The sequence below is a fragment of the Oreochromis aureus genome, linkage group 13 (assembly GCF_013358895.1).
Source record: "Oreochromis aureus strain Israel breed Guangdong linkage group 13, ZZ_aureus, whole genome shotgun sequence".
Lineage (NCBI taxonomy): Eukaryota > Metazoa > Chordata > Actinopteri > Cichliformes > Cichlidae > Oreochromis > Oreochromis aureus.
The window spans coordinates 11,642,461-11,665,612 of record NC_052954.1 but is presented as its reverse complement, the minus strand read 5'-3'; the positions used below and the strand labels follow the sequence as shown (position 1 = coordinate 11,665,612).

General features: G+C 42.6%; 1 protein-coding gene across 2 annotated transcripts in view; it reads right to left on the bottom strand.

Annotated features, from left to right (window-relative positions):
- lyst (lysosomal trafficking regulator) overlaps positions 1-23,152 on the bottom strand; it is a 63,549-nt gene that overhangs the window by 12,266 nt on the left and 28,131 nt on the right. Inside the window, exons 7-26 of one of the 2 annotated variants that reach the window (XM_039621630.1) lie at positions 20,233-22,333; positions 15,144-16,086; positions 14,884-15,045; positions 12,556-12,712; positions 10,613-10,824; positions 10,426-10,492; positions 9,828-9,937; positions 8,687-9,056; positions 8,440-8,596; positions 8,154-8,327; positions 7,911-8,062; positions 7,026-7,216; positions 6,141-6,386; positions 5,320-5,493; positions 4,310-4,459; positions 3,345-3,482; positions 3,065-3,263; positions 2,846-2,974; positions 1,413-2,037; positions 642-822 (exon numbers count right to left, since the gene is read on the bottom strand). In XM_039621630.1, the coding sequence (XP_039477564.1) occupies positions 642-822; positions 1,413-2,037; positions 2,846-2,974; positions 3,065-3,263; positions 3,345-3,482; positions 4,310-4,459; positions 5,320-5,493; positions 6,141-6,386; positions 7,026-7,216; positions 7,911-8,062; positions 8,154-8,327; positions 8,440-8,596; positions 8,687-9,056; positions 9,828-9,937; positions 10,426-10,492; positions 10,613-10,824; positions 12,556-12,712; positions 14,884-15,045; positions 15,144-16,086; positions 20,233-22,333 (6,638 nt within the window). The remainder of the gene's footprint in view (positions 1-641; positions 823-1,412; positions 2,038-2,845; positions 2,975-3,064; positions 3,264-3,344; positions 3,483-4,309; positions 4,460-5,319; positions 5,494-6,140; positions 6,387-7,025; positions 7,217-7,910; positions 8,063-8,153; positions 8,328-8,439; positions 8,597-8,686; positions 9,057-9,827; positions 9,938-10,425; positions 10,493-10,612; positions 10,825-12,555; positions 12,713-14,883; positions 15,046-15,143; positions 16,087-20,232; positions 22,334-23,152) is intronic. The other variant, XM_039621631.1, reaches the window with a different exon arrangement.

Below are 23,152 nucleotides of genomic sequence, written 5' to 3'. Positions count from 1 at the left end.
TAGTCAAAGCTCTGTCAGCAATTACGACAATCCTCCTGTTTGTTTTATTAACAGCTGTTGCACCCTTTCACCTCTGACAATTGGGTTGTAGCACTGCCCCTGGAACCACATGTGTGTCGGCATTTAGGAGGGATATGCACAAAAAATTTCGGATTGATTGTTGGAAAATATAGTGGGCTGAATGCAAGGTTTTTCAAAGAGCCACTATTTACAAGTTAATTATGATTAACAAAAGAAAATGTGTAGTGAAGTTTCAGTGCACAGACCTTTTAGCTGCAATAACCACCTAGTTTATAAAATTCTTGAAAAAATACACAAAAGTAAAACAAAAGGCTATTCAGTGACAAAAAACATTTGTGATTTGGAGTTTTGGTGGGATTTGTAAGCATTAAGGAAAAAAGTAGTGTTCAGCCTGTCCAAGCTGTTCCCAGCTTTCTAAAAGCTCAGTGTGAGGTATCTAGGGGAAAAAAAGTGCTTGCTGCAAAGCATAAAATACAAAACTAATGTGTAAATACAGCTTGTCGGAATGGCAATGAGCTCACACATCCTACAGTTCGTAACAGTATTTTGCAGAACTCCTGGTGCAGAATCAGACCCCCCTCCGCTTTATAGTATGTCAGACTCTCTAAGGAGAAACCAACCTTCATGACTCCTTGCTGGATGAGCGGTGATGAGTGATTGACCAGGACGATGAGGGCCTCTGGCTGGATGAGTTTGTCCATCACCTCCTCAAGCATGAGGTCAGGCAACAACAGCAAGATGCCCCTCAGAAGATCATAGAGCCCACAGCAGATCAGCACCAGGCAATCCTCTGTGCTCGACCTAAGAAACACACCAAAACGAATGTTACTGCACATGAACGGCTACACCAACCAAATAACACTAAGAAAGTCAAGTACACACAAAGTGTTGAATTTAATATATGTTACATTCATAAACCGAAATTAGCATCATAGTAGCATTTCAGCATTGCTCGCAACCCACGCTGTGCCTGCACTGATACTCAGTGACAGAAAAATTACAAAGAACCTTCAATTAAAAAAACAAAAAATATAAGCTAATATAAGTTAGCAGCTGACAAGGAGGAATAAGCTGAATCTATCACGGAAGTACAAATCATTGTCATAGTTGGCTGGGGATTATTACTCTGAGCAAATGCTTTATGAAGATTATACAAATCCCAACTCTGGTCATTATCAGATGTGAGACTTTTCTGGTGATACATTCAGAGCTAAACCCACGTGCACGTGGATTTAGATAAACTGTTGCTCACTGCAGCTTGGCCACAGTTTGGTATGGGCTGCATAAACATAATTACTTATGATAATGAGCACTTAAAACATCATGAGTGTTATTTATTTATTCATTCATTCACAGCATATCAAGCTGCCATGCTAAAGAGAACTACATACCTGTCATTGGACTCAGTCTTGCTGTGGGCCCTCTCATAGCCAGGAGAGTAGGTGTAACTTTCCCAGTCTTCAGGCATGGAGCTCCGGTCAGCAGCTGTGGGCCACCGGCTGATTGTCAGCGAGCCATTTGTAGCTGGGAAGGCCAGACCTAGACTGGCAAGATTGCTGTGGCTTCTCTGGAAGGACGGGATGCCTTTCAGGCTGTCAGGGCGGCGTGGCGCCTCGTCACTGACCCACTCGAACCTGTCCTCGGATTCTGCCACCCCAACGCTCCCGTCTGCCAGGCTGTCGACCTCTGCTGCCTCATCCCGCTCCTCCTCCACACTGATGGATGGTGTGCGCGGGGCCGCTCCCTCGCCTGCGTCTTTGTCCTCACATATCGTCTTGGCAGACTCACAGCTGCTGAGGAGCTGCTCATCACCTCCGCCCTTCTTGAGCGTCTCTGTGCTCCCGAGAGCCTGATGAGTGGCGAGGGATGCCCCGTCACCTTCGGCTGCCTCGTTTGAGCTACTGCGTCCGAGACGAGGCGTCAGCAGAGGCGAGGAGTATGGAGACGGCCCCAGACTAGGGGCACGTAATGACTGATCATCACCTCCATGATCAAGGGAAGCAGCATGGAGATGGCCTGGAAAACACAAGAGACTCATTGAGTATTTGCAGATGCTTCAATTAAAGGCTGCGGAGGACCTTATTTGTATGCACGCATAGTGTACAACACTTAAAGTGCAAATACAAATACTCAGAGACCAGCGGGCTGCGGCGAACAACATAATGCGACCTTGTTTAAACAGGACTAGGAAATTAAATCTATCCCCGTATAGCTGAGTTGATCACGAAGTATTGTAGGAATTACTCATGTGCTTGCTAAAGTTATCAAAGCGTTTAACTAAAATAAAATATAAATCAAAAAGAAACACCGTGAGGGCAAAATGGGGCTCTTAAAGTAAAACCAGGAATAATAAATGCTCAGTCAAAAGAGGTAAAATGATATGGTAATTAGATATGTTGTATTTATACCACAAAGTATAACAAAGAGAGGCTCTAATAGACTTACATCAAGCTGCGGTTATTTCAAGTCTTTTAAAAAGCTAAAAGCAGAGGAGGATGGGAGGGAGAGTTATAATGACCTAATGCTCAAGCATCAGCTTTTTCCCACAAGTAATGATGTTTACATTAAGTTCTTAAAATAAAACTTTTGAGACCAATTCATCACAGAGTGAGGGGGAAAAAACCCCAACATAATCAGGCTGATACAGCACTAAACACGATAAACAAATTTCCTTTGTTAGAGGCACATACTCTCATAAAAGCACTGCTGAGCTTTCGCTTTATAATATCATTCAAAGCAACAACCTGAGGTCTGTATTTAATTATCTGCTGTGTTAGGGTACTGGGAGTGCATTAAGGTTGGTGTTTAGTTGGAGCAGCTGTACCGTCATGAGGAGCATCGGCGAAAACAGTCGGGGAGAGCGACACCACAGAGCTGCTGGCAGACTTTCCTCCGCTGTTGGAGTGTCTTAGGTACATAATGGACTGCACCTTCTCCTGGTACAGCTTCCCATCTGACAGAGAAACATCAAAGGAACACGGCGCATTAGATTAATGGATCTTTGATATGGAGGCGCTGCGCTCAGCTGCAACCGCTTCCTCACCTATATGCAGTGAGAAGTAGAAGGTGGATGGAGTGTGGCAGACGTAGGTGTTGGTAGGTGGGTGCACAGCCATCAGGAAGTTATAGATCAGTTTTAGCAGATCCATGTCCGGAGGAGACCCGAGTACTTCCTGGATGATTTTGATGAATGACAAAGACACCTCCTGCGGGATCGCTGTGAGATGCTCATCCCGATGTTCCTTAAAACAAACACGATATTTAAGATAAAAAGGAAGGAAGAGGGAAGGGAATGTGAAAGCAGCTCTGTGGCAGCGACCTACCTGTAATACCTGACAGGTGAGCAGGAAGCGATGCACTACTTCAGCCTTGAGGAACTGACGGATATTAAAGACCTGATGAGGGTGGTGAACCCTGATGAGGATCTCTAAGGCAGCCAGTAGCGTCTCCCACACTCCGCACTGACACAAACAGTAAATGACACCATATGATGGTTGAGACAGTAAAACAGTTCTGGAAAGAATCATCATGGACACTTTGATTTTAAAAAAATGTTGTCTGCAGCACAAAAACTGTAGGAATAACCGCTAACTGATGCTTCCTCCCAAAACATTTGATTCACCAGAAGATAAAACCTTAAAATGCTTCAGAGGCCGCGATTATTTTGTGGGTGAACTAAAATCAGTGACTATGGCCACCAGAGTTAATGTATGAATTTCTAAGAAGCTCATCATTAGCTGATAATGTTTTAAGCTTTATGCCCCTCATCAGGAGTGGATATTAATAAATGAACAGACCCTGAGAAAACCAGAAACGCTGAGATTCACAAAAGTCATTCAGAAAAAAAACTTTCCTTCTTTTCTTTACAACTGTACCTTCAGGTCTGATGAGAAAATGAATGATCAGATCTTGAACAAACTGCATTAGAAATTCAGCTCATTTGAAGTATCCTCACAGTAATGAATGTGTGATTGCTCATCTTCGCCTGCTTAGTTTGTCATGTTTTGTCTGCCTTTGTTAGATACAGTGTCCTTTCTGGATATTTACGTTACAGATATCCTCGCCCGAAGGGCTGAACGATGAACTTTAACTTTATGTAATGTTACAGTTTCTTTTTGATGTAAATGCTAAATGATAAAAACTGTTCTTAAGAAAATATATATACATATATCCGTGTGCAAATACATGGATGTTGCTTTTGGACCTGATGAATATCAGTCAGACCAAAACGATGTAACTGAATTAGACGCTGTGCCATAGTTACATTTAATTGTAATGCAGTCTTTACCTCCGCCTTGGCCCAGATCTTCCAATCCAACAGAATGTCTGAGAGAAGCCTTAAATCCTGTACCACAGCCACTGATTCCGCGTCCAAACGGAACTGACCGTCTTCTCCGAGGATGAGGATGGGTCCACTGCAACACCCATCAAGTAAAGTCTAGGAAGGAAAAATGTGGCCGTCAGAAACGCAACAACTTCTATAGAGTTTCTGTGATAATAACTCACAGGGCGCCGTTCCCTCTCATCAGAAACACACCTCAACATATTGATAATCTCTAGTTCTGAATCTCAAGCAGGAAGAAAATCAATACATTCTCCATGAAATTTTTGGAGTGCTTATCACTCAGTCAACTCAGTCAAAACTAATTCCATTTACTCCACGAGCAGCCCTGTCTGTATCGATCAAAGAATATCATTTGTGACCAGATTCACTGCAGTGATCATAAATCTTGCAGTCCTTTATGTCTCTGGTACATTGTGTTACTAGAAGACAGAAGCTTGCAGCCTTGCACTCAGTTAAAACATTGGAATGCGGATTAACAATGTAACTACCTCAGTTAAAGAAAGGTAGATTTCACAGATTTTACAGCATGAAATGAAAAGTACAAATGGAAACTATTAACAACTGCAGCACAGCGTGTTCCTTTTATATAGGTATGATTATGGGCATTTAATGCCACTAATCAGTGCAGTTCTATGCTATACAATACAGGATGTGAAAGCCTAAAGTGACAAATGCAATCAGAGTTGCTGTGTTACTCTGCAGGAGCTCAGTGTTTCATCAAGTCAGACACAATCCATTTCAGCCAGAGCCATCACATAGCTCAATTACAGACACAGCCAGAGGGTCAAGTAACAGCAGGGTCACCAACACCGGCTCAGAGAGGCACCAGCGTGTCGGGCCGGATCAGATTCATGGCCCAAAAAAAATAAATAGAATAAATGGAGGATATGTTTTACTGCGCAGATCAGCTGAGGCTGCAGGGACAGAAGACAAGAGTTCAAGGTGTGACTCACTTTCAGCATGTGATATCCTACGATGCATTTGGGTTTGATGAGGACCTGATGGATCATGGAGTAACCATGGTAACAGTCCATTTCGTGGATGCGGTGTTGGTTAAATTTGGACAGCGACAGCAGCACTTGCAGGGCCAGAGCCTGGGTCTTCTCACAGTCACTGAGCTCCACTGTCTGGACACAACAGTGCCAGATGAGACGGGCAAAGAGGGGAAAAAATACAAAACAGAGTGAACATGAGGGCCTGCTGTGGCCACTGAGATCTCACAGAAGCACAAAATAATGTTAAACACTTTCTTTATGAATGAAACTGAACTAATGGGCACCTCATCCTGCACCTCAGCCTGCAATATAATTAATCAAATACAAAAAGTCTTCAAAGTCATTCAAAAGCATTCTTTCTCCTACACACTGCAATCAAATTGCATACATATTATACAGGCTTTGCCCTTTACATTTAACTCTTTACTTACTTTGGGTCTCTTTAAATAATCATAACTCTGTTACAGTTTGTGTTAGAAAGAAAACCCCACTGGTTTCGGAAAGAAGAGAAGATGAGCTTTACGGAGATATTTGGTGTATAACGGTGGCACAAAGCATTCATGAGATACTGCTGTGTGCTCACAGACAGAAAAATCAGGTCCTAGATTTTACCATATGTGCCTCAGATTACTGTAACTCCTCAACTATTTTGGGCTAGAGAGAAAATTCAAACGGTTCTTGAAAGCTGAGAATTATTTAGCAATTTTAAAGCCAAAATTACAAAATAAGTCCAGGCAGCCTGTATGACACTCGGGCCATAAAGGGTTAAATTATCCCACCTGTGCAAAGAGGAAGACAAAAGTTCCAGTTCCTCCGATCTTGTGCAGCACACTCTGCAGGCCGTGGGTTTCAGTGGGGAGCAGAGCTCTGAAAGCACTGGACTCCAGGGAAACACTTTGCACCTCTTTGGAGCTGAAGGGCCGCTGGGTAACCACAGTCTTTGCTTGACCTTTCAATCTGATTACAGGCTCATAAATTGTGTAGACTCTCGGACTGCTGGGGGCGTACACGACTGCCAGGCTCTCCTGTGCAGAAACACACGCACACAATGATCTTTTTGGGAAAAAACTGTCATCTTGATACTTGTAATGATTTAGGATATTAGATATAAAGTACTTTAAAAAACTTTAAATAAGGAGCCAAAGTATCCTCAAGTAGGAGGGCAAGGGTTGTTAGATTTAACAGGAAGTTACAAAAAAAAAATGGTCATACATTTATTCTTATCATCATGGCTTTTCTTTTTTTAAATCAGCATGGCTATTATCAACAAAGCAATTCCCACTTAATGGGAGAAAAACTATTTTCAGTCTCACTAAAATAACTGCAGCTTAACTATAATAGTTTTTTTTTTTTTCCATTTGGGACAAATTACTTCCTACCATGCAGTATCATTAATGACAGCTAATTGGAACAGCACATAACTCATACACCGTGAAATGAAACAATAAATGAGACATAGGGGGGATTTGCCACGCTAACAGAGCACTTGAATCACCCTGCATAAGTAGAGGGGTCGGCGGCGGGCGTGCAGGAATTGAGTGAGAGACGAACAAACACGGCAACATTTTTTTTCTGGCTTCATTTCATAATTACACTTTTTGTGACACGGCTGATGTTTTAATGCCTCATGTTAAAAAAGAGAAAAGAAAGAAAGAGAGACTTACGACCAAAGTTGTTGTGTCTACATCCTTGCTCTTCATTAAAATCTCTCTCACGTGCTCACACTTCAGACCTTCCTGGGTGACAAACTTGGAGAATGTTACACTGGGCTTGCCATACTTGCAGGGCATGATCGAGGTGAGGTCTGGTCCACTCGTGTACAGGTAGAAGGCCTCCTCAGATCCTATTCTAGACCCTGAAAAGAGGCATGCAAACATCTATTATTACTAGACTTAGGAAAAGGGAATATCCTCTCTCTTAAGGAATATCTTGGACATTTGTGTGTTTGTGCAATCCACAAGCTGTAAAATTGATTTGTGAGAAATCCAAACTAAAGCCTGAATGAACTCAAAGAGTTAATGATTTATATGATTCTACTAATACGCTGCAAATTAATAACACATGAGCTGATGCAATGAAAGACTGCCGAGGTGTCCTGGTCAACTTTTTTTTCTTGATACTTTCAGTCCTGCTTTTCGAAGAAGAACCTGCTACACACAATGAATTCCAACCACAGCGGAGAGGCCAAGCTTGTCTAAACACATCAGTCGGGCTCATAGGTCGAGAGCGCCTAGATTCAAGGCTTTCACAGCCAATTAGAGGTAACCAGAGAAGTATTCAGTAAGCCTCTCGAGAGAATGCTGAGAATCCACAGCATGCCACACATCACACCACGCGCAGCCTTCTACAGCTGCATACGCTTTTAAAATACAAATGCATCACAAAGCATTTATAGAGTTTCTACTGCTTTGTAAAAGTGAAGGTGATAATCAATGTGCCACCAGAGAGCAGCACTGAGGGCAGTTAAACAATTAAAACGGACTGCAGTACGCATGTCTAAGTATGATATTACAGACACTATCTTCAGTCCAGTTTAACAGGAGCCCTACCGTTGAAGAGTAGCACAGTGCCCATGTTCCAGCGTGTTCCCATCTCCTCTGAGGATGGCACACAGTGGCCCAACATGCAGAAGGTTTTGTTGCTGTCAGATGATAAACTGGACTTTCTGGGTAGGGTGTAATCCAAAGAAACTTCACACTTCCTACAGAAAATGGCAGTTTGGACTGAATTTTAATTATTTATCAAACCACGCGAGCCAAACGACAGCTTACATTTCGGTCAGATTTCCTCACCAGATGCCAGACACCCAGACGACCACGCGGCCATGGACGTTCTTCTTTCCCTCCGGCTGCTGGCTGTAAGTGAGGGCAAGGTGTTGCCACTGGCCCCCACTGAACAGGCCCTCACCTGAGTCTGCCTGTGCCAACAGGCCTGCTTTTATCTCATCGTTGGGGTCTATACAAATCCTGAGGAAAAGAAATATATTACAATACTTAAAGTCCAAGAAAATCTGAATACTTAAGAAACAGCACTCCATTCTTCTGACACTTCTTTGAGACTGCACTCCTTGGAGCTCACCTAAAAGTGAGAGAGCCTGTAGAGAAGTCTGCCCACACTTGAAGCATCAGTGCCTTGGAGCCCATGGATAGAATATGAATGAGTCCTTCCTCTAACAATCTTGTCCCTGCCTGAGATGATGCATGGTGCAACTCAGCTGCAGGAGGGTTACTTTCTTCTGGAAAACAATAAGCAGAGAATGTCAAAAACGATTCGTGTTCATGGGCATCAAGCACAAAGGATTCTTAGTGGAGGAGTTCTGCCTCACCCCTGTTTTTGTCCCCGTCCTTCGCTTCCTGCTCGGCCACCCTCAGCCACATAGAGGCACTGAAGCCGCTGGCCATATGGGGCCAGCAGTTCTGTCCAACTAAGGGCAGGTGGAGAGGAGCGATGTGCCAGGGAGAGGTGCGCAGGTGGCTCGGTTGGTACTCAGCTTCTCCCTCCCTACGGCCTGGAGACAGCTTGCTCTTCCAGAGCAAACCAACACTTTTCCCTCCAGCGGCACAATTCTGTCTGGAGCTGGGGGAAAACCCTCCCGGAGTCGAAGCCCCAAGGATTATCGGAAAACTCAGAAAGTGTAGAGGTTCGATGTTCATGTTGGCTTCGACAATTTGTAAGATGCCCTTGAGTAAAATCTCCTGGGAGGTAACAAAGTAAATGTGAAGTTAGGGGAACCGTTTTAAATTTGACACAAAAAACACTTAAATCTGGGCTTTTTTGTAACCCTAAACTTGAAGCTATTTTCAGATGCTCTCTTATTCACGAGGCATTGCCACAATGGGTAGCTCCACATATTTGATTGCGCAGATTTTTTGACACACCCAATAAAGAGATGTGTCCCCTTTAAAAAAACCAAAACAAAACCAACACCCCCCCACCCAAAAAAAAGCTAATACACTAAGAAATGTAACTGATTTAACTGTGATCCATAATAAACCTGCAGAATATTGATAAAGAACCAGCAATCAAACCATGACGAATGCAGATGAATACAGCTAAGCACAAAGAGTTGTGTGTTATCCTCATAGATGACAAAATTAACTTGCAAGTGGTTAAAAATAAATCCTTCCTGTCTGTTCTCATAGACGTCTGAATTCCAATTAAATGCAGACGTGTGTTAATAACTACTAGTATTACATCTGTTCTGCACACTGTGGTGTTAATTGTATACAGAATGAAGCTACCTAAGGGAACATTATGTGTTGATACATTTTAAAGCGGCAAGAAGTGAGAAGAGAGGGTGACAGCGCGGTGTGTTAAAAATAGATTCTTGTTCCTGCTTTAAAACAAGCAAAAAAAAAAATAAAATATGAGCATGCAGGCAGTGAGCACAAGAAGACATCAATGTCAGGCATCACTAGCAAGCAAACAGCACATTGTTGAGTGACTGATAGGAGTTGGCTATTTACAGTAGGTGGGGTCTTCTCCAGGAAGAGGCGACTCAATAGAGCCAGCTCCTCAGCTGTGATCCTCTGGCTCACCATGGCAACCAGCAGCTCCACAAGCACAGTCTGGCAATCTGAATGCAGACCAATGAAGAGCGGATTACATAAAGAGTTATCATCGGATTTTGGCAGGCATCAGATGATTTTTTTTAGGATTTCTCAATAATTGTGAATGTAATCTATGTTGTATTTGATGTTTTAGCCATTACAAACTGGCTGACAAAATATCCCAAGGAAAAAATCCTCCCCAACACCACAGAGAACGAACACTTATCTTGTTTTTCCTTTAGATTGTGGACATCATGATATTATGATGTCAAATAAGATCAACTTAAGTTCCAAAGAAGGCCACCGGGTACAGACTGCCTAAGAACTACTAAAGGTACCTATGATAAAACATGACACTGAGCCCAGGGGACCCAGCTGAAATGTCAGAATCAGAAAAAATCTCAGGAAAACAGCAAACTGAGAGGGCTCCCCTCCTCCTGAGACGTCACACATGAAAAATATCTGTTTAGATCAGATAAGACAGAAAAAAAATAAAGCAGGATGAAGAACAAACCTGTGAACGAGTGGTTTGTTTGACTGAGAATGTTGTGAAAGCCAGACAGGATAGTTTTGACTCCTCCCTGTGAAAACAGGAACAAAGCAGTCAGTCATTTTCTTCAGACCACAGCTGAGTAGTAAAGTAAGACAAATACGGGAGGTGGTTAAGAGAAGCACAAAGAGGAAACTGTGGTTGGCGGGACCTGGTCATAGAGGAGAGCAGCATTGTGGCGATTGGCGTGTACTGCACCGAGCAGGCTGTGAAACACATGACTCAGAACCTCCAGGTCTGGGGAGCCAGAGGCAAGTAGTTGCAGCTCCATCGTGCAGATCTCTGGGAACAGGAGCGCGCCTCGCCCGGGCCCGTCTGCCACCGCTACAAACTCATGCAATGCGGCTGGCTCCACCTTCAAACCTAAGAAAGCCAACAGAAGAAGATCAGAGACACAAACAAGAGACTGGCACGCACTGCCTGCCTTGCTAACGCACAGGCACAATATGCCACCCTCTGCTCCTTGAACAGCGCCATGATTCAAAGGCATTCCCTCTCTTCGTTTCTTGGAGGTAGAGCATAAAAATGAATTTGCCTCAGTTCTGTGCTCAGCCGCAGAGCTGCCTCATGTTTTCAAGGAAAGCAGTCCAGCAGGCTCTCACATGGCTCCTAGAAACTCCTTTTAATTAAAGAAGCTTGGTTGTCTTACTGTGCACTGCTACACACTTTGTTACAATCTACCACTCACACATCCAGTCACATATTGCTAGCAGTAAATAAACTAAAAGCCACGTACCAACTGTCATCCCAGTCTGCCTTGATAGTGCATTATGCTGATGCTTGTGTTTGGTCTGTGGTTAAATTTAATTGCAGGAAGTCTACAGTATGCATTTCACGTCACTTTTCGCTACGTTTATGGTTTTTATCCTTTCAATTAACCTCAAACTAATAAACACAAGGAGCTGGAGCAGTGTAAACGCCGCTAAGAGACCAGGAAATGCGAGGAGGCAGCAGCTACAGGAGCCAATTTGGACAAAACGAGAACAGCTTGAGGAGAGAAATTCTGGAATAAACACTTTTATTATCAAATATTTGAAATAATTTTGAATTGCTGTAATGCTATGTTTTAAAAGAAATATAGGAAAAAGGATCAAGTTTTAATTGAGTGTGAAAAAAGGAACAGTCATTGGTGCTTGTGCTCAGTTACTTAAGTTGAGCTATGTACCACTGAAAAAGGATTTTCAGTGGAAATAAGTGGTTTGATTTTACAGAAACACGAGATAAGGCTAATTGCCAAATAAATAGCACTGCATTGTAAAGTTGAAGTTGGTTTGCTCAATATGACTCAAGGTTAAGGATTCTCTGTTTCTCATGACATAAGAGTTTTCCGGGAAGCTAAAATTTCCATCTGATGAAGACTTTAAGTCACAAGATCTAGCTCATGAGGCCAAAAGAATTTAGTTGCCTGCAGTTGTAAAATGTAAAACAATGACTTTATTCTGAGGGGATAAAGTAAAAATATTGTAATCGGGTCGTGTCTTTAACCTGCAAGCGGTGAAACAGAGCTGACACAATTGTTTAAACGCATTTTCTGCTGTGTCATATGCATGAATTAAAAACTAGCCACTGTTTATTGCTTCACATCCTCCACAGCACACCAAAGGAGGATGTTGGTTTTTTTCTTTATTATAAAAGTAACTGTCTGTATGTGCATTTGCACTGAAAAAAGAGCATTCAGTGAATGCACAGAACTCCAGAAAGGACTAATCATTCAGTAAAAGACTGAATAAACAGTTAACAGCGTGAGAAACAAGATTTCCCAAGACTAAAAACAAGCAGGTTTAGAGGTTATAACGGTCACATGACCTCTCAATCCATCGAGGTTAGTCTGTTGTTGTTATAGCCAATAAAAACAAGATGCAGAGAAGACAAACATCTGAAGTAAAAATGATTTATAGCATTCAGAAAATAAACTGAAAAATGAATAGGTAGTGAAAAGTAATAAGACTCATATAAGTGTGAACTGCAACCAGTGTCAGTAACAATATCTGAAGTGGTTTGGTATGTGCAGCAGCTATGGATCCTTGAGGAGGAGTAAGTGAGAATAAAAGCACGCGCGTGTGTGTGGTAGTGTGGCAGTAAGTGTGGACCTACCCTCTTCCTGCTTGGCCATGTCCTCTGGGTTGCTTTCGCTGTCAGCGTCGTAGCCCTCCTCCTCCCCTGGGGGCTTGCCGCCGCAGCTCTGCACCTCGTCCACCTCCTCAGACAGATCGCCCGCTGGGGCCGCCCCCTCCGCCAACACCTGGAGCTTCTGGCAAGAAGAGAGTGAAAGAGCAAGTGAGGCAGAGGAGGAGGTAGGAAAGAGAAGAAGAAAAAAAAAGTCATGAATTTCAATCCCATACACTCCAAGTTCAACGGCTGGTTAAGTTTCAAGCAATTTGTAAGATAAGATTGCTTTCGTAAGAGCTTACCCAATGCTGCTTTTTAAAAAAAAAAAATTCCTTGATCGAGAGTATTTTTAGGGTAAAATGTAAAAGGCATGACATGGAGTGTCATGCCTGATGCGGCGAATCGACTGCCCTCAAAACGGGGGAAAAGAAAGTACAAGATTTTTAGTCATAAGACAAATATCAGCTGACCTGCAAGGCGCTCACACAGCCCCAGTTCCTCGACATGAACAGTCATCATATGTGCATGTAGGCAAACACACACACACGTAAAGTGACAAACTCTAAACCATTTCCTGGTTCAAAGAGGCTTTTAGCAACACACACCTCTATTTCTTTGAAACTAATATGAGGCTGCTTTTATATTTAATTGTGAGTGAATATTTTAAAAGAATGGTCTAAATCAGTGGACAAACTTTGCGGTGGAAGACTAATCTCGGTGCTTCAAGCACATACTTGTAATGGTTAAGCGAACATCACAGTCTGCCAGTGCTCACTGAGAAAGAACTAAGCTCTTAGGAAATAGGTAAATCTATTATATAAAAAGCCAAATCCTCCTGTGTTGGAACAGGCTTATTCAGACAGGCATTTTAAGACTCGAAGAAAACACATCTAGGGCTGAGAGACAGGAGACAGCGACTTTCAGTCATTTAAGTGCGGACGGCTTTTTCTCGTTTGTGTTTGCCTTATTTACGGAATAAATAAAAAACAGAGTCATGTCTCTTGCGAATCTTAAATAACACTGAACAAAGCCTGAACTGATAGTGGCACTGTTAAGGAGGTGAGAGTTTGTAGAGGCCCATCTGTACTGAGCAAATGAGAAACTGTCAACACGTGTGAAGATAACTGATTGAATTAAAAAAAAAAAAAATGTTTTTAATATGTTAATTAAACTAAGTCTGTCTGAAGAGCTGACAGCAGAGTGTAAAATCCACTAAAACAAAGAAACATCAGCAGCATGCTGGGTTTTAAAATGAGGCTGCATCCGCTGCTGGCTCCACACAAGGGCTACAATTATTTACGTTCGCTGTTTCTGTTGTTGTACATCAGGCTGATAACAGCTGCTTAGCAACATAGTGCGAGTGGCCTTACACGGCAGTACTGATGCTTGATAACACTTGGGTGGAAAATGGTTTTGCTCTCATTGTACGCTTGCCTCTTAAATAAACACCAATGCTCTTTATATTTTACCACGGTGCTCAAACACACGCTGTAGATGCACAGATGCTTCCCTCTGCAGACAAAAGAGGCAGCAAAATGAAACATGCAATTTTCACTCGTGTTTGTACTGTATGTTATTGTCCGTCTGACTGGTTAATAGTGGTTGCTGGTGGGAGATGAAGAGTTAATAACATGGGGTCACACACAAGAAAATGCAGTTGTTTCTGATCACACAGGCTCTCAACTCTCTCTCCAGTTCTCAGCCCTGCCTGAAACCTTTGAAGGCATTTGCCCTTTTGTTTTGCACTTCTGCCAAGTTGCTGAAATCAGTAGGAATTATCTCTGGAATTTGTTAAAAGAGTGAGAAAAACAGTAACATAAAAGACAGAGAAGTTAAAAACAGGCAGTAAAGTATGATTAGGAAGCCTTTTTTTTGGAAAAGCATTAACTATTATAGAGTCAAAAGGACAGATATGGGCAATAAAGGCCACCTAGATACTAACTGCTCAAAAAAGGTCAAATAATGAACCCACAGCAGCTTTCATTTAGTGCCCTAATATAGTCATTTGAAATATTTATTTCATGAGTGACTGCTGATCTAAAATGAGGACTTTTTAGTAGTGTGAAAACAGGCACATATTGTGCAAGCGAAAACAAATGGTTTTAAAAAGAGATTTAAAAAAGATTAATTTTAATGAGTAAATGGAATTCAGCTGAACAAATAAAGATTAATGGAGAGACATTTTGCCAAAAGCTTTATAGAGTGATTAGATGTGATCAACAATGACGGCACCTCATGTCTCTTTATACATGAGTGTTTCATGAAAGTGGAGAATATTTATTGTCTCACAGGTTCTCCTAAGGCAGGACTCACCCTCTCTGGCTTCTCCTCGGGGGGATCGGGACAGGATGACACCTCGGCCAAGGCCACTCTCAGGAGAGAGTCAAACAGGGGTATGGCAAGGTCAGAGTTCACCACTCCAGACCGAGAGAGATGGTCTCTCACCTCTAACAAGGTATCCTCCACTGAATGGAGCTATAATCGAGAGGAAACAATTTAAGTTAAGCCAAAGTAAATTTTTGCGTATTTGGACTGTTTAGGGGTTAGTTAATTAAACACATTGCTCAACATACCTGATAAGAAAGCTCAGGCTCTATCCTCTGCAGGGCTGAGTTAGCACTGTGTAGGCAAATAGCCAGCAAAGCCTCAAGGAGACGAATACTTTGAAGCTGCCATTCTTCCTCAAGTTTCTTTGCTGGATCTTTGGTCTTTCCTTCAGCTGGACTGGTGCTGCTGGTTTCAGATGCATCATGAGAAGTCTCCTCCAGTCCCAGTGAAGTGGCTGTGGAGTCGGGGCTACCTTTACCTTTACCGTCTCTCTTCTTCTTTGCTTTTCCATCCTTCGTTTTACATGAGAGCTTCTGAATGACCATTGCCATGAGGCGCAAGCAGACATCCAGTCCACCCAGCCTGAAGAACTGTTTCTGGAACAAAGGGCTGGCCAGGTAGATCCACCGACACACTGACCAAACATCAGCGGCGCGTCGTAGCTGCTCTTTAGAGGGCAGGGCTACACTGTCTGGGGACAGATATGGCAGCCGTCCACCCAGAGGTTCACTCGCTGTACTGTCATAACCTGAAGTGTCTTCGGAGTCGTTGGCTGAGTCCCGGTCGGAATCGGCCTCCTTGCTGACGCAGAGGAAGGCCACACATAGAAAAAGATTGATAACATGGAGGTGGATCTCTGTTCGGCTGCGCCCCGGTCCACGAGCCTGCCCGCTACGGCTCTTATGTCGTGGATAAGCCTCCTTCAGACCTTCATAGAACTTGCTGAGACTCTGTGCGCCTTCTCCGATGCCTCTGGGCCCCAGTTCCTCAGCCAGGCCTAAGACAGCCTCCCTTTCTTCAGCATCAGCACTCTCCAGCTCCTGAAGCACCACCTCAGCCTGCTGCTTTCCACTGCCTATTATCAGAGTCTCAAACACCTTCAAAGCTAAAGAGCGCGTCTGGTCCAAGTAGACAAGCTCTGTCACCTGGTTGAGTCCATTACAGCTAATAAAAAGGTCTCTGATCACCCTATAACACAAAAGATGAGAAACTAAGTTAAACAAAAAGGACATTTTAATAACTTGTTTTTCACATTAAAATGCACTGTGTCATTTATTACCCCCCTCATAAAGAACGGGTATACATATAAACCCAACACCAAAACTGATGAGAAGCTATGTAAAATGTAAATAGAAACAGAATCCCATGAATTATTATCAATCACAACAGAACATATAAAACATAAAACATATAAAATATTTGTACTTAGAAAATGTACCAAGTCTTTCTGAAAACCATAGATATCACACCCTCTGGACTAAATAGGAGAGGGAATATCTGCCTTGCTATCAGCGTTCAGTTTAAAAGCCTGCATGTCTGATGGTATGGGGGTGCCTAAGTGCCTATGGTACTGCACATCTGGAAAAGCACCATCACTGCTGAAATGTATATCCAGGTTTTAGAGCAACATATGCTCCCATCCAGACAATGCCTTTTTTTAGGGAAGGTCTAAACTGCATACTACATCTACTACAACAGCATGGCTCCACAGTAGAAGAATCCTGAGGACATTTCACCAATTGAAAACGTTTAGTGTATCATGAAATGGAAAGAGTGACAAAGAAGATCCAGGACTGTTGAGCAGCTAGAATCCTGTATCAGATAAGAATGGGACAACATTTCTCTCCAGCAGCTAGTGTTCTCATTTCACAGAGGTTTATGGACTGTTATTAAAAGAAGAGGAGATGCTACATGATTGTGAACATGTGAACATGATCCTGTTCCAACGTTTTTAAGCCGTGTTGCTGCCATCAAATTAAAAATTACCTTTTTCTTGAAATTGCATGTTTTCTCAGTTTAAACATACATTTTCTATCTTCTGCTGCAAATGTAATATGGGCTTTTGAAATCTGCACGTCATTACATTCTGTCATTTGCATTTTCCACAGCATCCCAACTTTTTTTGGAACTGGGGTTGTACTTCTTATTAGCCAGCAAAATAAACAACATGCTGACAACTCTGGTAGATGTGTAGAGTGCACACAAAACCCTCCTACCGCAGCGCTCCCTTATTAAAATAAAAAGCACCGCTCAGTTCAATCAGACAAGTGCTGTAACCAGCCAGTGACAGAAAAAAACCTCATCACGCAGGAGCCTTCACACGCCAACTCCATTTGTTCTCATCAGGTTGCAGAAATAATTTTCTCTCCAGCACAACACCTTTACATAAATAAGTCATCATCTACAATAATGCACACGGACACACCTGCTATTCTTTATTTACTGCGTTTTCTTTGTTCTCCAATGTCTTTTCTGCTTCATGTTCATTCTATTGAGCAACATGAAAGACAAATTCACGACTTGTTATCTTAAGGCAAATCATATTTTTACTGGGAAAACACAGCTGACACCTTACCCTTTTAAATTTGTTTACTGGTGATACACACACACACTACTGAGGCTATGATGAATAATAAATGACGCTATCACAGCACAAGGTAAATTATGGTGAAAGAATAAAGCGTCACCTCTGAGTGAAATCAACATTTGGTGTGGAAAAACAACTTGAGAGAAGTGCTAACATTACAAACGGACTGAAATCCCACAAAAAACCCCAAAACAACCACTTTAATCTCGGCATGGAGTTTTCTCTGCAGTGTGCAGTGACACAAATGTTCAGTTAGAGCTTTGAGATGGGAGCGTGAAACACGAAACAAATTTAACAGATTATTAACTTGTTGATTTCTTTTCTCCAATTTAAACTCCTTTTCTCCAGTCTTCCTCTAAATAAATGTAGAGTTGATTAAATCTGCTTCTTCACAACATTTCCTCCTTTCATTAGTGGTCTGAAAGTCCATCAGGATGGCTATTCATTAGTCTGCATATTTAATGCTCACTTCTGAAAAATATGATTCCTGTTACGCAGAAACCGAAATGAGAGCAGGAGATGATGCAGTGGCGGGCAACGCATCAGATCATGTGCAACTTTGAAGAAAAGCTGCTCGTCTTTCAGGTTATCTTTCGATAACTTTTCCTGCATGAGCAGACTGCATAAGAAGGTGATGTAAAAACCACTTAAGTAGGATTGGTTTTGCCCATCCAGGTGAAGCATGATCACACAAATATTAAAATTCAGTCCTCATCAATTCAATCACTCGGTTTTTGAGACCACGAAAGACAGAAAAATCTGACACATGTCGCTCAAACCTTTTCCCGCAGTACTGAAGGCTCTGAAGCTCCAATTTGTGTAACTCATACATGAATGTGCTGAAAATCAAACGATCTGTGGATACTATTTCGCCTAATTTTCATCCGTCTGTCAACCTAAACAACACAAGTTAATCACCGCTTTGCAGCCAGCTAACTTTGCAGCTATATTTGGAACAAATATGTATATAGCCCAGTAGATGGAGCTGTATAGTCTAACCTAGCGAGAGTGACCATGTGCAAAGATGTGAGGTCCGACCATATGCAACTGCAAATTCAGTACCAATGAAGACTTTTTAATTTTGAGTAATGTTGGAGTAATGTTGCAGACTTCATGGGGAAATGTGGTCCTTCTATTTCATCCTTGAGAGCAGTACAGATTTAACATCATAGTAAGCCAGCCACACACCAATGTTCTGTGAGCTAAGGTTATAATAAAACAGACCAATACAACTAGATCTACAACTACATCCATCGTATACCAAACAACTGAATCTGGCACTTTTTAAAAAACCTTAAAGTTGCTGCAGAAATCATAAAAGAGAGTTTTAATTGTAAATTTTATATCCCTTCATTTGGGCTTTGATGATAAGTGAAAACTTGTTCATATAAACTTATAGATCTACATTTATAGTCTATTAATTAAACTAAAAGTCTCAACACAAGCTGAGAATTTTGATTCGTTCTTTTCTGAATCTGAAAGTAAATTGTTGTGCATTTGGTCTCAAAAAACAGCAGCAGAGTTAAACTGATTAGCTATTAGGCTATTAATGTTTTTTTCTGTTAAAACACATGGACTTTTTAATCAATAAATATTTTATCAGACAAAAACTGTAAATAAGCATTCATTGTAGGAATTCTACATGTAACTACACTGCAAATCCACTTTTTAGCTGTTATATATCAATCCTTTTAATGAAATATTTGGGAACACTGATCTGAATAGTTTATTGTTATGCTCTAAAGAGTTGTAAAATGTAATTCAGAGGATTGGATAAAAGAAAAAAAACAAACCCATCACAGATGTCAGTCAAACCTGCAGAGAGCAGAGAACTCTCTGAATTTTAATAAGGAAATCTATCAGCCTACTGCTGACAAAACATCTCAAAGCATCCAGCCATCTATTTTTTAACACTCCCGATCTTGCTGAGGGTCGCAAGAACATGCAACCAATCACAGCATGTGTAGAGCGGCCGCTGAGATGTAATCTAGACAGGTCACCTGGGTTAACACACAGGCACAAACCTCTGCACATCCCATTCTATGGGCGTTTCAGAGTTTACTTAACCTGTATGTCTCTGGATTGTCTCAACATCTCAGAATTCTACAGACAACTGAGAATATCCACACCAAAAACCAAAAATACAGTTTTACACAACTTCACATTTGCCAGCATTTTGATAAAAAGCACATGAGCAAATATTATCTGCTTCTGCTATGTTATGCTACTGTACTCACGACACTGTTACATAAACTATCAATAATCCTCTCTCTCTCGCTGAGTTCACAAAGCAGTGGTAAATTATTGATTAGCATTAATTAGCAATGACCTGGAGTGATATATCTAATGACAAAGAAATTCCAAGTAGATTAGGTATCCTACTTTGAACAGGCAGATTATATTTGCTTTAAGTCATTGTATCAAAAGGACAGGAATCCATTTCATAAGTAAGAAATTTGCAATATCTTTCAAAACAAACATCTATATCACTTGACTTTCAGAAGAAATTTATAAAAATAAATTGCTGATGCTTCTAAAAATATCCATAACCAAAGAACTTTGCTGCTTTCTTTCAGGTTAAATGGACATCTGAATCTAAAACACAGATTTAGATTCACATTTTACATATAGAAACACACACACACACACACACACACACACACACACACACACACAACACACACACACACACACAGGGAAAACTGAGAAATATATTTTAAACTAACTAAACCTGTGAACCAGCTCACCTTGATTTGAGAAGCGATGGTAACGTTTGTAGGTAAACAAGTAGTACCTCCACGGGCAGGCACTGCGTGTGATAGCTGCAGACCTGAGTACAGACAGTAGAAACTCCCAGTTGCTGGGCGTGGTGGGCTAGCTCTACCCCTCTCTGCAGCACAGGGTTGAAGATGTGTGTGTAGAGCTGCCACTGCACTATAGCATTGCCCCTCTGAGTTAGGTGGCACACGTGGCCAGCTATCTGCTGACTAAGCTGCCAGTCCTCACCAAACACTAGCTCTTGGTAGGCCTCCAGAGCATTCCACTTCCACAGCATATCCTCAGTGCCCCCTCCACTTGGCAGAATACCCTGGGAGCGGTAACACAGGCTGGTAGAAATAGCTGAAGGTTCCCCGTGCTGCAATGTCTCCTCCAGGCCTGGCAGCTGGCTGCTATCCAGGGTGCAGATGTTACATGAGGCCAGCTTGGCTTTTTCTGAAGGCTGCCCCCCACCAAGCTGGTCTAAGATCAGTCTCCCCAGGACACTAAGAACATGAGACTGGTAACTACGCAGCCCTGGAGCTTTGAAGGCATGGAGTAAGGGTCCTACTACTGAACGGGGGTCCATACAACAGCAGATTCCAACAGCCTGCACCCCAGCCAATACCTGCAACACAGCTGGCCCGCTGGGGGACAGGCGCTGCAGGAGTCGCAGGCATTGGTGGGCACAGGCAGCCAAGCAGCAACAGCGCTCAGGATAACGTACTGCTTCACCCTCCATCTCTCCGCCGCCTTCTCCATCCTCTTCAAAGGGGTTGCGTCTAGCAGCTTGCTTGAAAGCAGACACGGGCAAACCTGATAAGTCTCTGTGATGATGCAGGAAGTGGGAATATTCACAGCGACGATGGCGCCGTCGGGCACATACAGACTGATGCAGCTGCTCTGACTTTGCCTTCTTTACAGCACTGACAATCTTGAAGACCCCTGCAATGAGGCTTCGTAGCCTCTCTGAGGCTTCACCTCCAACTTTAGAATCTCTGGCTCTGCCAAGTCCCTCCAGTCGAAGCACTGTAGTCTCAAAGAGCTCTAGGCCACGGTGCTGAACAAACTCATGGATGAGCTCTAGAGCCTGACTAAAGAAAAAAGGGTTGGGTGTGGAAGCCTGCAGGCAACCCAGCAGGACTTGCAGTACTCCTTCTAAAAGCTCTGGAAGCAGTAGCGCTCTGTGGCGATAACGAGAGAATGAGAAGTCATCCTGTACCTCCTGTAGAGTCTTTTTGGGCCGAGGAGCAAAAGGGTTACTCTGTCTGTCCAAGCAGCTCCGGATTTTGAGAGTAGCTCGCAGCAGGTCCGTTAGACTACGTCTCAGGCTGTCTGGAAGGCTGTCATTCTGACTTACATCCACAGACATCAGGTGCAAGATGGTTCGTAGTAGCATTCTCTGAACTAGTGCAATTGGCTCCTCTGTCCAGCCTCCAGCGAGCTCCTCTGGTCCTGCCCCACCTCCACCGTCTCCCCCTGGACCACAGCAATCTCCAAATTCAGTAAGGATCTCTGTGAGAGTAGGTACAACGCTGACAGCCAGGCCAGGGTTGTGGTTGATGCTCATGTCAAATTTACACACTTTCTCCAACAAGGAAAGCAACACATGACAGAGATCAAAAGGCGAGTTTTCCATTCGGTTGAATATTGATATTGCAGCTGGGTCTGTTAGGGTTTCGCTGTCAGCCATCTGGGATCCAGGGGCTCTGGGATGTGGGTATGGGGCACTCATGGTTTCTGTGGTGGTGGTGCCGGTGGACGTGAACTGCGAGGCGTCTGATCGATGATGCTGACAGCTTACCTGGATGGTGGAGCCATGTGATCTTCGGCTCCGTGCACTACCTGGGCCAGTTTTGTCTTCAGAGTTGGCTTCTGAATCTGAGGTAGAAACCTGAGACTTGCGAGCATCTTTCACAGAGTATCTCTGAGCTGTCCGCCGGGACCTCCGTGACTTCCAGGTACCGCTGCCAACACGGGATCTCTTCCCAGAGGTCTGCTCATCTGTTGCAGCCTTCAGTCCTGTTCTGAGAGGGATGGCCTTCACCTCCCGGTTCAGGAATACCTCCAGCAGGGACGGCAGGGTGAAATCTGTCAATACATAGAATACATATCTATCATACTTGTTCTAGGTGCATGCAATCACTAAAAAGTAAGAAAATCCCATGAAGTGAGAGTATTGGGGGTTTTTTTTTTTAGTATTTAGACAAGCACTTGATCCTGGTGTCTACAGATAAAGGTAACAAACTTAAACAAGACCAAAAGAAACCTTTTCAACAAAAATATCAATAGATGTGAAACGCTTGTGTGGATAACATATAGTAACCTTTCAAACTACTATGGCACCCTGTATAAGAAAAAAAAAAATCTTATACAGGGTTCCCCCAACAAATTCAAATGGGATTAAAATCTTTTTCTTTATGACCAAGCCATTCAACACCACCTCATTTTTTTCTTTTTGTACCATTCCTTGGTTGATTTCTTTGAGTCCTTAGAACCACTATCCTATTAAATGGTCCTACATTGTTTAGACATTCAGACTACAATCTGAGCACTCAGACTGCGCTTTGAGTGCTCAGATTGAGTAGAAAAGTGGTATATAAGAACCAGTCCATTTACCATTTACAAATAGCTTCACATCACCATCAAGTAAGCTTTGATAGGCAAAAATATAAGTTAAAGCCCTGCCAACAAGCTGCCAGATCCCTGAGGCGTAGCAGCAACCCCAAGGCCTACTTTTTTCACCACCATGCTTCACAGTTTGAATGAGGTTATTTTCATGAAAAGCTGTCTTTGGTCTGTGCTCTACATCCTATCATTACTGTGACCAAACAATATTCCAAAAGGTAAGCTCTTTGCCCATATGTTCACTGGCAAACTGCAGCTTTAATGTTGTTTTTGGATAGAAAA